The sequence below is a fragment of the Equus caballus genome, chromosome 15, assembly GCF_041296265.1.
Source record: "Equus caballus isolate H_3958 breed thoroughbred chromosome 15, TB-T2T, whole genome shotgun sequence".
Taxonomy (NCBI): Eukaryota; Metazoa; Chordata; class Mammalia; order Perissodactyla; family Equidae; genus Equus; species Equus caballus.
The window spans coordinates 85,459,177-85,473,536 of record NC_091698.1 but is presented as its reverse complement, the minus strand read 5'-3'; the positions used below and the strand labels follow the sequence as shown (position 1 = coordinate 85,473,536).

Sequence of the window (14,360 nt, the reverse complement as noted above, 5' to 3'; positions counted from 1 at the left end):
CAGTTTATTTGTATTGCTCAGCCAGTTGATAGAGTTGAGAGGAATAGAAAGATGGAAGTAGATGAGGATTTTTTGAGCTCTAAATTAGAGAATATGTTTTTCAATAAGAATACTTATAAATGATGTAGTCAGGAATTATAGTATGGTAATGCCTCTGTGTTGTGGGTTCAGCATACTTTTGTAGACTGACCTGGAAAAATTAACAATCACTGACAATGGTGTTTTTGTATAAAAATTTGGAGTTTCAAATACTTATGACTTTTGATATTATAGAAATTCTGAATATTGAAACTATACATATGCCTAACTTTATCAACTAAAATTTTTAGCCGTGGCTTCTGTACATGTAATGAAATGGTAATTGAAAGTTGTAAAGTACCACATGAATAATAAATAAGATTAAATTTCATTAAGCTTGGTTTTGATATTAAGTAGTTTTTAAAAAGTTTATATATTAATCCAAAAGTTTATCTTCGTAACTAGAAATATTTTCTCTGACTACTCCATGGGGCCAGCCCGGTGGCTCTGCATAAGTTCACACGTTCCGCTTTGGTGGCCTGGGGTTCGCCGGTTTGGATCCTGGGTGTGGACCTGGCACCGCTTGGCAAGCCATGCTGTGTTAGGCATCCCACATGTAAAATAGAGGAAGATGGACACGGATGTTAGCTCAGGGCATCTTCCTCAGCAAAAAGAGGAGGATTGGCAGCAGATGTTGGCTCAGGGTTAACCTTCCTCAAAAAAAAAAAAGAGAACTAAAATGTGTACGTATTGTATATACTTCCCCAAATCATAGAACTTGAAGGATCAGATAAACCATCTAGTGTCAGTATATTCGGGAAATGGAAGACAAGAAAGGTAAAGAAAGGTTAAATGATATATTCAAGGTCACGCTGCTGGCTGATTACAGAGCCAGGACTAGAACCCAGACCTCCTGATTCTCAGTTATTCTGTCTATCAGGGTCCAGACATTTCAGAATGATTCTGATGCCAAAATCATCCATTTGAGGTGTGATCTAAACCCAAATCAGGAGGTCTTTTGTTTAGCTAATTAATAATAGAGTGAGAGTATGGCTTAATACATGTTTGTAGTTTAATCATAAACAGTGAGGATCAGATTAAATTCCAAAACCATTTTTCATTCCAGGTACATAGGTAATTTTCAAGTAAAGATGAACAGTCTGTCTGAGTTAGGATTAAAGCTCAAAATAGATGCCTATTTCTTATGAGGGGTTGGGCACTTACTTTTTTGTCAGAGTTTACTGATATATTTTAATGTTTACCCAGTTCTGCCTTCAAAATATATTGTAAAGTACTTTAACTTCTATTTACTAAATAGAAACATTTCTCATTAGCAGTGTATGCAATGATGAGAAAAGTTGTACTTAGACTGTATTGAAATTTGAGCTGTTTTCCTTTGCAGCACCAGGTCACAAGCACGTCCCCGATTGGGTTTGGATTGTAGTGGGCATCCTCAACTTCATAGCCTACACTCTAGGTAAGCAGTTGGCAGATACTCGTTTTAGTCCATGGCTGGTGAAGCTGTCAGCAAGGATAGTTGACATTTTCTCCTGTGCTTAATCAAATTAACTTAATTAAATTAACCACTAAATTAACATTTTTCCCTGTGCTTAATTCATTTTAACTAAGGTTTAGTAATATCCTTTTCAGTTTTATAAATGTTTTTGAGTTTCTCTGAAAAATATTGTCATTCATTGCTAGGGATTCAAAGAATAAGATGGGAGTTGGCAAACTACCACTTGCGGACCAAATCTGGCCCGTTGCCTGTTTTGTCAGTAAAGTTTTATTGGAGTGCACCTATGCTCATTCCTTTGCATATTGTCTGTGGCTGCTTTCCTGCAGCGAAGACACAGTTGGGTAGTTGCAGCAGAGACCGTATGGCCCACAGTGCCCAAACTATTTACTGTCTGGCCCTTTACAAAAAATATTTGCCAACCTCTGGAATAAGATATCATTTTTGCCTTAAGTTTGGGAAGCAGGACTGACATATCAAATAACTGCAGAATACTGAGAGAGATGCTATAATAGAGCACAGTGGGAAAACAAATACGGAAGGGATCAGTGCTTATTTGGTGGTGGGAGTGGTGACGGAAGTCTGTGCTAGGCCATAGGGGAAACTTTAGTAAAAAGTTAGAAAGAGGCAGAGGCTTTTGTACACTTGTTAAAGATGAGCGTGTTTTAAATTCTGCTCCTATTCAACCAAATGGCATTGGTTTCCAAGGAGTGCGGGAGGAGTAGGGGAAAGGTGTGGGTAGCCTGTGGGTGCTGACTTGTCACAGCATGTCATGAGAGCCTTTTGATATACTGTACCATCTACCTGTTTCAGGTCCATAATTCTGGCAAAAATCCTGACCTAACATCAACTGTTTGTTGCAAAACCTGCCTTGAACTAACATGAGGCAATTTATAATCTTTCTTTATTCTACTAGTGTGACTATTTTGCTGCAGAAATATTAATGTGTTTGATCACAGAATACTCTCTAGGTCCTACGGGGGGTTTTCATAGCAGTATTTGTCCTGAATTACCTTTCTTGAAAACAAACATTCTGAAATGTATTTAGACCCTACCCAGACTTGTGGAGCGGTAATGTTCAGTGAGAAGATGTATAAAGCCTAATAAATATGTAGTTTGTGAATTCAGTATTTGTCATAACTGCACAGGAGTTTCACTGAAAATAGGAAATTAAGCCGGCAAATAATGAGAAGAGACTTTTAGGAAACATTTTAGCTACTTACGGGCTACTTTAACTGCTTAAGAGATCTGCAGTATTTGGCAGGTGCTTGGGATTCATCCTCTTTACCACAAACTGAGCTAGGCACTGGGGACAATACTCTGGTGAGCAAGATAAATACAGTAATTATAAGATTCTTAATTCCTTAAATCTCTGTCTTGGGGCTGGCCTGGTGGTGCAGCGGTTAAGTTTGCACGTTCTGCTTAGGTGGCCTGGGGTTCGCGGGTTCGGATCCCGGTTGCGGACGTGGCACCACTTGGCAAGCCGGGCTGTGGCCGGCGTCCCACATATAAAGTAGAGGAAGATGGGCATGGATGTTAGCTCAGGGCCAGTCTTCTTCAGCAAAAAGAGGAGGATTGGCAGCAGTTAGCTCAGGGCTAATCTTCCTTGAAACAAAACAAAACAAAACAAAACAAAACCCCAGAAACTTAAATCTCTGTCTTTACAATTACCCTAATTCTGATGCACTTAAGTTAACAAAACTGTTTCTTTGGGAGAGAAACTGAGACTCTTGATAATTCAGACTGTTCTTCATTTTTAACTACATTTTACCATTCTCTCTGTCTCTTTCTCTCTCTCCCTCTTCCCTTCCTTTCTCTCCTCCCCTCGTCCACCCTCCGTTTCCTCTACCTCTCCAGCATCCTCTGTTCCTGCCCCTAAATGAGGGAGTTCCAGAGTTCCACTGTGCTTTATCTTTAGCCGCCTCTTTCACCTCATTGCCTTGGTAATGCTGATTCTTTTTTTTTTTTTGAGGAAGATTAGCCCTGTGCTAACTACTGCCAGTCCTCCTCTTGTTTTGCTGAGGAAGCCTGGCCCTGAGCTAACATCCATGCCCATCTTCCTCTACTTTATATGTGGGAAGCCTACCACAGCATGGCGTGCCAAGCGGTGCCATGTCCACACCTGGGATCTGAACCGGCGAACCCCGGGCCACTGAGAAGTGGAACGTGTGCACTTAACCACTGCGCCACCGGGCCGGCCCTGTAATGCTGATTCTTAACACTATTGAGAGGACTCCCCTGTTTATGTCTAGCTCTTATCTATCTTCCGAGTTGCTAGTGAGTACCCTTAGATTGAGTTGTTTGACATTACACTGTGGATATCCTGCCAACACTTATAATTTCAGCATCTAAAATTGTACGCAGCATCTTTTCTATCAGTCTTGCTCCTTCTTTGGACTTCTTTATTTCTGTTAACACTGCTGCTCTCCTGGTTACCCAGACGGGAAATTTTGAAGATGGTCTTCTTGTCCTTTGGCTTCACCTCTCATTTCTGCTGCGTTGTCACTTTTACTTTCTTAATGTCTCACCTGCCCCCAGCTTTTCCTTCCTGCTGCATTCTGTCTCAGTTTAGGCCTATTCATTTGTGTTCCTCGCTCCAGCCTGTCGTTTGCACTGATGTCAGGCGGGTCTTCCCGAAGCTCCTCATTGCTTTCACTCTTGTCACTTCCCTACTCAGATGCTGTTAGCAGCTCCTCATACTCCCTAAACTGACTCAGACCTCCTTTCTGGCCTCAGTATCCTGCCCTCTTCACATACCAGTTTCTAGTCAGACTAAACTACTTGGCATTCTCGGAACACGCTTGTGGTTTTCCACCTCGGTGTTTTTGCTGATAGCACTCCCTCCTCTTGAAATGGCATACTCCTTTATCTCTTACCTACTGAAATCCAGCTCGTTCTTTATGTCCCCACTCAGATTTCACCTTGGCTGGAAAGCCATTCTGGATTGTCCTAGCCTGAAGAGAACCTGTCCCTTTTCTGTACTCTTCTATGGTTTGTGATATACCATATCTTTAATTATCATGTTTTGTCTCCTTTCTCAATTGTAAACACACTGAGGGCACAACTTATTCTAAGATTCTTATAATCTTCACAACATCAAGACCAGTGCACTGCACAGTTTCAGTAAATGTAATTCTTATATTTACTGAACACCTACTATGTGCAAAGCCTTCTGAAAGCTCTTAAAATTGTGGAGGCAGCACAGTTGTGAAGAAGTGACTATAATGTCAAACAAGGTGAAATAGGTGTTATGACTGAAGTACAGAGTGTTTTTGAATCCTAGAGCAAGAAGTGGTTAGAGAAATTGTAATAAATATTCATTATTTATTATTCAAATCTTATTCATTTTTCCTATCATAAGTCTTGAGAATTTGTGGCTAGTGGAACAACTCAATTGTTAGGTAGATTTGGAGGAATTCAGAGTCCAACCAGAATGCTTCTTCCTCAGATCTAAAATTGACACCATTCAGTATAATATAATGTGTTTTAATTTTCAAAGATTAAACTTTGAGAAATTACGGATTTTGTTTCTTGAATCTTTATATTGTAGGACGTAAAGGTTGGATTTTTATAGTACTGGCTGGTAGCTATACTTTAGTTAATTAACATTCCTTTGATATGCTGATTTGTTTTGTCTTGTTTTTCTCCAGTTTATTAGAGAAGACTTTCTCCATACTAGTACAGCTGTTGACCTTTTCCCATGGTCCTGTGTTTTGTTGCAGATGGTGTGGATGGAAAGCAAGCCCGTAGAACCAATTCTAGCACCCCTTTAGGGGAGCTTTTCGACCATGGCCTGGACAGTTGGTCATGTGTTTACTTTGTTGTCACTGTGTATTCCATCTTTGGACGAGGATCATCTGGTGTCAGTGTGTTTGTTCTTTATCTCCTGCTATGGGTAGTTTTGTTTTCTTTCATCCTGTCTCACTGGGAAAAGTATAACACAGGGATTCTTTTCCTGCCGTGGGGATATGACATTAGCCAGGTGGTAAGTATGTGTTCTGCCTTAAATTTTCAACGTTGCCATGAATTTTGGGGGAAATTTTTGTCATTTCTTCTTTATTGCCCTTAGGCTTTTTTGGTTAGAATTGATGTGTGCTTTAAAAGATTTTTAAATTTTATTTTATATTATTTTTACTTATTTATGGAAAATTTCAAACATAGATAAAAGTAGAGAGAATAGTATAGTGAACCCTTTTGTACCTATTGCTTAGCTTCAGCAGTTAACACATGGCCAATCTAGTTTCACGTGTACCCTTACTCACCCCCCTCCCAATTATTTTAAAGGAAATTCTTAACATTATGCGATAAATATTTTACTGTATATCTCTAAATGGTAAGAGCTCTGTTTAAAAAGCATAGTCACAATGCCTTTTTACACCAAAAAATGAACTGTTTCTTAATAAACGTTCATTTGAATCGGTGATTTTGTAAAGAAACATATGCGCATATAATTAAATTGTTGGCTTTTTGTCTTCATTGCCAAGTTTTCAATGAGTAGAGAGATTTGTTTTCTCTTACTTAGAGGCTTGCTATCAACTCTCCCTGTCTTTGAATCCCGGCTTTTCGTGTTGCCATTTTGCCCATTTGCACCTAAAGCTCCAGGAAAGAATCAGAAATTGGAGTGTGTCGGAAGAAAGTGATTAGGTGGGCAAATTGGATCATCTTATGGCTTAACCAATTTATGAGGTGCCTTAAAGTGTTCCAAATGACGGCCAGTTGCTAGCATTGTCTAGAAGTTAGTTATTTTATGGCACTCTTGGCTGAAAAAATATATTTTAAAGGCAAGAAGACTGCCACAATATCAAATGTAAGCATATTTCTTGCTGTTACTAAAGCTGTTTGCTAGACTTATGTCGCATAAAGCATGGACTCCCTGATCTTTCCAGCTGTTAATGCTTCTGTATGCTTTTGTCTGCATTTTCTTTTTAGACTATTTCTTTTGTCTACATAGTGACTGCGATTGTGGGAGTTGAGGCCTGGTATGAACCTTTCCTGTTTAATTTCTTATATAGAGACCTATTCACTACAATGATTATTGGTAAGAAGCTCCATGTTGAAGCCTATTTTAACATCACTTTGTTATCAAAACTAGTGTTTGATTATAACAAGCAACAACCCCCTTCCCTCTCCCCATGCCCTCCAACAAGCAGAACGGCTCTACAACCCTGCAGAGTTTCATCCAGACTGTTAAGGAAATAAAGTTTCTGTGTTTTTTTTTTTTTGTTCAGCACCAAGCTATTTCTGGTCAGAAGGAAATACCACAATAGATCACACAAACCTTGTAAACTATTCAGATTCATCTAGACTGTATCAGAGGATCCACATGTACCTGGACGTTTTGATACAGATCTCATACTATCTCAAAATTGAAGATTATTATTTGTAGGAAATAGATTAGATGAAACATAGAGATTATACTATATCCACTCCAAAAATTGAGCCTCTGTTTCTCAGATACCCTCCTTCTTTATGCCGCTGAATTCTAGGTACAGGTTTTTGATCGTGCAATGTTTCCCTTTTGATTTTAGCCAAAGGGGATATCTACAGGATGACTGAGTAGGGAGAGTGTTTTCTATGGAAAGATAGAAAGAGGAGGGGTAATCTAGGTTGCTATTTTGAGATACCAGGAATGTCGCTAAGGACCTTTGTAGAAGTGAAAAAGCATACTTGTTGGCTATTGCTCTCTTCCCTTATCTAAAAAAATAACGTTCTTTCTTTCTCCGTCGAACCTTGGTAGCAGAACGGGAATTGGGTAAGGCTTAGGAGCAGCTGGGAAGATAGCGCATTAGGCAGTGGCTTTCAGAAAAGGAGTGGTTTGGGCCCTTTTCTGTGCCTCTGGACTGCAGATATTTTTAGGGACCCTGCTGGACTATACCAAATGTTCATTTTAGGGTACCTGTGTAAACTTATTTCTTTACCTTGAAAAGTCTGGCTATTTTTCATCTCCTACCATGTTGTGAATCTTTTGCTGTAAGCAGCTTGTCCTATGGCAGGTTTGCTGCATTTTACATTTAAATGTTAAATTTAAAGGTAAGATGAAATCCTCTGATACATGTGATATGTTTTTGAGTGTTAAGTGAGTAGTTCAGTAGGCACATATTTTCTTTGTAGTTTATAAGTTTGTCTGAATTTTTCCTTCTGAAATAAAACAAAAGCCCACATTTCTGTACAAATGCATAAAGCAGCTTCTCCAGTATAGTCATGTGCCACGTTAAAATGTTTTGATCAATGAAGGACTGCATATTATGATGGTGGTCCCAAAAGATTAGTACATGTAGTCTAGGTGTGTAGTAGGCTATAGGTTTGTGTAAGTACACTTGAGGATGTTCACATAATGATGGAATCACCTAATAATACATTTCTCAGAAGTATCCCCATTGTTAAGCAACCTATGACTACTAGATTTGAGCAGACTTAAATAGACAGAAGGGCTTAGAGCCTAAGCTACTTAATTTCTGCTGATAAAATTGATGGTGCTGATGTTAGAGTGGCTGGTGTGGACTAGAGCCTCAAGGTGAGACAAGGGATGATAAAAGGTTGGTAGAAAGTGAGGTGGCTCCTGTTTGCCATTATGGAAGGTTGCCTTTGGGTGTAACAGACTGGCTGCCAAGATAGAGAGCAGGATTCCCCCTCTCACTTTTTTTCTCTTTTTATTATGAAAAAATTTAAACATCTGTATTCCTTCTAGTCTTTCTATTTTTATATAATAAATTCCTATGTACAATCACCTAGCTTCAGCAGTTTTCAATACCAAGGCCAACCTTGTTTCAAATGTACCACTACCCTCTAACCTCTGGGTTATTTTGTAACATATAGTCTTTTATACTCAATCGCACATTTACCATTTCTGCTGCACTTACTTCCTTTCTGTATATCTGACTTACTGTGTGATGTTCTTTCCCAGAAGTCTGAGGGACTTCCGTTAGCATTTCTAGTAGTGCGGGCCTGGTAGCAATGTATTCTCTCAGTTTTTGTTTATGTAAAAATGTCTTGATTTGGCCTTTATTTTTTCTTTCAGCATTTTGAATATGTCATTCTAATGTCCTCTGGCATCTTTTGCTTCTGAGTCAGCTCATATGTCGTTGTCACCCTGTATGTAATGTGTCATTTTTCTCTTGTTGCTTTCAAGATTCTCTCTTTGTCTTTCAGAAGTTTGACTGTGATGCACCTAGGTGTGATTTTCTTTGTCTTTGTTGGTGTTTGTGGAGCTTGTTAGATCTGTAAGTTAATTTTTTTTGCTAAATGTGGGAAGTTTTCAGCCACAGTTTATTTCTTCAGATATTTTTCCTGTCTCTCTCTCTCCTCTCTTCCTGGGACTCCACTTGTGTGTATGCTAGCCTCTTTCACTTGATGTTGTCCTATAGGTAATTTTATGAGGCTTTCTTCAGTTGTCTTTAATCTCTTTTCTCTATTCTTTGTAGTGATAATTTCTGTTAATCTAGCTTTAAGTTCACTGCTTTTTTCCTTCTGCCATCTCCAGTCTGCTGTTGAGTCCATCTAGTGAATCTTTCATGGAACCTGTGACTTAAGTTGTTTTACTTTTCAGTTGTAGAATTTCCATTTGGTTCTTTTCATACTTTCCATTTCTCTGTTGAGATTTCCTATTCATTCATTCATTGTCACCATATTTTCTTATAGTTCTTTGAACATATTTGAAATAGCTGCTTTAAAGTCTGTCTACCAAATCCCGCATCTGGGCCCACTTAGAGTTAGTTTCTATTGACTGCTTTTTTCCCCGTTTCTTTGCATATTTAGCACTTGTTTTTGTTGCTGAAAACTGGACATTGGAAATAATGTTTGTAGAGACTTTGGAATCTGGTTTGTTTTTTTTTTCCTGCTTTTTCTCCCCAAATCACCCCAGTACATAGTTGTATATTTTAGTTATGGGTCCTTCTAGTTGGGGCATGTGGGATGCTGCCTCAACATGGCCTAATGAGCTGTGCCATGTTGGCACCCAGGGTCCGAACCAGCAAAACCCTGGGCCACCCAAGTGGAGTGCCTGAACTTAACCACTCGGCCCTGGCGCCAGCCCCTGGAATCTGTTTTGTTTTGTTTTTCCTGAGGAATTTTGCTTCTGTTCTAATAGGCATTTAACTTGTTGGGATTCAGACTGAGAACTCTTGTCTCCCTCATGGTGTGCAGTAGCTGATGTCTCTGTTCAGTTATTTTCAGCTGCTACTCTTTTAGTCTGGTCCCCTGGGGATCTCCCTTGTGTCTATATAGTTTAGCATTTGCCAAAGATGTGGGCAGAGTTGATACTGAGATTTTGGTGTTCATCCTCTCTAGTTTCCATATTTCTGGGGTTCCCCCTCCTGAATCTTCAGTTGCTCTGCCAGCGCTTGTGTTTTCTGGCTTCTGACATCTCAAGCCTCCTGCAGCCCATGCCGAGTGTGGATTAGAAATGCACTTAGTGAAAGACATAGCAGACACACAGACTCACCAGGAGCACCTCTGTCTTTCACAGACAGTGCCTCCTCTAGTTTCTGCCTTCTTTTTCATCATGCTCCCTGGGGTCTCCTGTTTGCCTGCTTAGTTTAGCAGCCAGCCAGGGATTTGGGTGGAGTTTGTACTCAGATTTTGAATCTCAGCCTTGCTACATCTCTCTCTCTTCTAATATACACCCCACCCTCCCCCCCCGCCCCCGCCCCTGCCCCTTAGATTTCCGGTTTCTCTGCTGCTCTAAGCTATAGTATCTGCCTCCCCAGGCTGGTTAGGAAGGCTGTGGCTTTCCAGCATCGGGGCTGGGATGGGAGGCAGGCAGGGAAGCCTCACACTTGGAGTTGCTCCTCAGTGTTTCAAGTGTCAGTGCTTCTCAAGTTCCTGCCTGCCTCTGATTATTTTCTAGTGCCTTCAAGTAGTTGTTTTTAATATTTCTTGTCTAGTTTTAAGCATTTAGTGAGCGTTCAGATTTCCGTAATTGTCTCAGATGTCCTGTTACAATTGATGTGCTTGTGTAGCCACCACCCAGGGCCTATACACTGCATTTGGTCAATAGGTCTTTTCTGTCTCTCTCAGTCAATGTAAGTTTACCCTTTTTTTCTTTGCAGTTTTTTTTTGAAGGAGAAGGTGAGTCATTTGGCCTATGGACCTCTCGCATTCTGCATTTTGCTGACTGCATCCTCATTGTGTCATTTAACATGTTCTTCTGTCTCTTGTTTTTCTTATAAACTAATAGATCTGGTTAGAGATAAGTTTGATTTTTTTTGTGGCAACAGTACTTGTTAGGTACTGGTTCTTCCTATTGCATCACATTAGGAGGCACAAAATATCTAGTTGTCTCTCTTTTTGTGATGTTAATAGTGATCAGAGGGTTGAGGTATTGTATGTCTCTTCCATCTGTTAGAAAGTTTTGCATCAGCTCTTCACCTAATGGTATTAACAGACATTGTTGATTGTTGCTTACGAATCCATTCTTTGAGTGGATAGCTAGGGGAATAAAGTTCTTTTTTTTTTTTTAATAAAATACCTCATAAATTTCATACTGATAATTCCAAATAAAATTTGATGATACATATTTTTTGCTTAACTTCATTGATCTTACTTTTATACCTCCTTTAAACTCTTGACAAAAGTCTTTGTTTTCAACAACACAAAATAATTATTTATTTGCTTTATTCCACAAAACACACACAACAGTCTCAGCACATAGTACCAAAATCTGCAACAATATGATTACTGAAAATTATTTTTTGCAGTTACATTTGTCCTTATGGCTTTTCCCACTAGAGATGCCCAGTCTGTGGTCGTGCCACCAGCTGTGGATATATGTACATTTAAGTTTGTTTCATTTTGCTTGTGATTTTTAGGGATTACTTTTTCTTTTAAAATTTATTTTTCCTTTATAATTATATAACATAATCACGTGATTACAAAGTCAAATCTGTGTATCAAACAAGGTATATTAAAAAAAAGTCCAGCTTCTATCACTACCCTAATCCTCTCTTCCATCTCTTAGTTTTTAATTTTTTGATTTATCTTTTCATTGTTTCCTTCTTAATATAAGTAGGGGTATGTGTCTGTGTGTGGTTTTATCCCCCCTTTCATAGATTAATGGTAGCATGCTATATATATTTTACTACACTTGCCTTTTGTCCCCCTGGTAGACTATCCTAGAGAGCACTGCATGGTATGTATAAGGATCTTCCTCCTTCCTTCTTGCAGCTGCCTGGGTCTTCATTGTGTGGATCTACCTTAGTTTATTCAGCCAGCCTCCTCCTGGTGGACATTTGGGTTATTTCCAGTCTTTTGCTGTTATACAAATTGCTGGAGTGAAGAGTCTTGTATATATATGTTTTTCATATTTTTGCCAGGATATTTTTGGAGGAGATCTCTAGAAATAGAATTACTAGTAAAGGACCCGTGTGTAGTTTCACTTAGTATATTCATATTTCCTTCCATATGGGTTGTATGGTTTTGAATTCCCACCAGCCACATGTGAAAGTGCTTGTTTATTTACAGTTTTACCAACATAGAATATTGTCAAATGTTCAGATTTTTGCCAATCTGATAGGTAAGAAATCATAAATCCATATAGTTTTAATTTGCATTTCTCTTATTATGAATGGACTTTTTTATTGTTTGAGAGCCATTTATATTTCTTTTTTCTGTATATTCTTTATATCTCTAGCCAATTTTTATTATAGGATTGTTAACTGTTTCCTTTATTTTTAGAAGCTCTTCATATATTAGATATATTAATCCTTTATTTTGATATAAATGACAACTTCTCCCTTATTTGTTGTCTTTTTTACTTTTCTTAAAGTGCTTTTTGTCTTGGTGGTTTTAATTGAAGTTCTCTTTTGATAAATAAGCCTGGAAATGTAAGGAACCAAAATATTTTTCGTGACCCTGTTATCCTTGGTGTTTATCTCATCCCACTCAATCCTTTTTTATGAATTCTACTCTAATTTTCTTATAGTTTTTAGTTTCCTATATTATGAAGTCATCTGGCCCTTCCTATGGTGGTATGAAAAGTAGGACTACATATATGTGGGTTCTACCACTATTATTATATAGAGTTTAATAGATAAGTATTTAAATTAACAGTTAGGTACTCTTTACAGAAAGTACATTAATGCTATTTAGAGAAGAATAGAAGATGCAGTGTTTCTCTTGGGCAGCCTATATAGAGCCCAAGCTTCTATGTGCTTACTATACTCAAAGCTATTTCAAGATGTTTAAAACTAAAAATACTCTTGGTAGCAAGTCATTTGCAACTTTCTTTCAGCTTATTTGCATCACCTCAGAGCTACAAATGATTCTGGGTTAATTCATTTAGCCATGCCTCCCTCCCAGTGTTTCCCAGCTTGATATGGAGTAAGCTGCTAAAATTTCTCAGGACATCAGCTTGTCTTCTCCTTCCTTTTCCTTAAGATTTCCAACTTGGGGATCTTTGTTCCAGTTGGCCTTAGAAGTAGTAGAGTAACTCATCTTTTGAGATGGGGTTTCTCTTTGGTGGATTCCAGTTTTTCCGTCTGTTTTTAGCAAAATGTCTAAGTAATTGTTTTGAAGGAATGCTTTTCTGTCTTTGCTTCTTAAAGTCATAACTGCACTGACCCTCCCCACCCCCCAAGCCAAGTAAAATCACCAGGAGTCCAGAGTGGACAAACTAGGGCTAATATGTTGAGCAACAATGAAATATCCACATGAAGTGTCCTGAAAGTTGCCAGTGTATTGATTTGGAGTTTGAACAAGAGAAAGATCAGGAATTTACATCTCTATAGATCATAAAATCAGAGAATTTTAAAGATGCAAGGGACACTAGAAAGTCATTTAACCCATCTTCATGGTACAACTGTGGAATCTGAAGCTTGGGGAGATTATCTGATTTGCCCAAGAGCACACAACCAGATTTTGGAATTATCTGCAGGAAGCTTGTAGGTAAAGCTGTCAGAGGGGATTCTTTGAGGGAGAGTAGAAACACAGTCAAACGCCCAGTTAGGCATACGCAGGAGATAGAGTTGCTAATAAAGGACATCAAATGTAGTGGTTGGATGACTAGCAGGAACATGGGGAGAATGGAATCACCAAGGTAAAAGGAGGAAAGAGCTGCAAGTGGATAGTCAATGAGTCATCTCACTGAGAGGTCAGGAATGAGGAAGAGATGTTGAATCTGATTGTTAGGGGAGTTTGGTAAATTGCAAGAGTACAATTTCTGCAGAGGGGAGGCGGAATGAATAAAAGAGTGTTGAGGAATTGAAGGCAACAGAAGAGTTTTGCGAGCGAGGGGAAATAGAATAAGATAGTAGATAGTGAGGGCAGCAGAATCAATGGTAGGGTTGTTGGGAAGGCCACCCTTATTTTCAGGTTTGAGGGAGAAGAACTGGTGTATGGGTAGGGATGGGGGAAGAAATTAAGAATGCTGGGGAGGTAAAAATAAGTGTCAGTGGGAAGCAGCAGGATCCATCCATTGTCCCCTCTTCCAATAGCTCACACTTACTGTGCAGTTTATTTGCTGTATACCAGGTACTGTTCCGTGTGTCTTTATGTGTAATAGCTCGTTTAATTCTCAAAACCCTATGGATGGCAATATTACTATTATCTCTATTTTATAAAAGAGGAGACTGAGGCACTCAAAGGTTAATTTGTCTGAGGTCATATAACCAGTTAGTGGTACAACTGAGATTCAAGCCCAGTCTGACTCCTTCTCTGCTCTGAATCCCCAAACTGTACTGCCTGCCACTCTTCCAGTCGTGAGCATTGTTCAGAAATGCATTTAATTTCACTACAGAAGTAAACCTGGACCTGAAAATTGTTGGATCTAAAAATATTACATATTTTATGTATTCAGTTATTATAAAAATCGCTCTTGAATAATAATTCATGATAA

At 38.8% G+C, this 14,360-nt stretch overlaps 1 protein-coding gene across 1 annotated transcript in view; it reads left to right on the top strand.

The window, feature by feature from the left end:
- Window positions 1-14,360, top strand: part of SELENOI (selenoprotein I) — a 47,532-nt gene that overhangs the window by 20,168 nt on the left and 13,004 nt on the right. Inside the window, exons 4-6 of the mRNA NM_001168391.1 lie at window positions 1,421-1,495; window positions 5,254-5,516; window positions 6,461-6,569. Coding sequence (NP_001161863.1) covers window positions 1,421-1,495; window positions 5,254-5,516; window positions 6,461-6,569 — 447 coding nt within the window. The remainder of the gene's footprint in view (window positions 1-1,420; window positions 1,496-5,253; window positions 5,517-6,460; window positions 6,570-14,360) is intronic.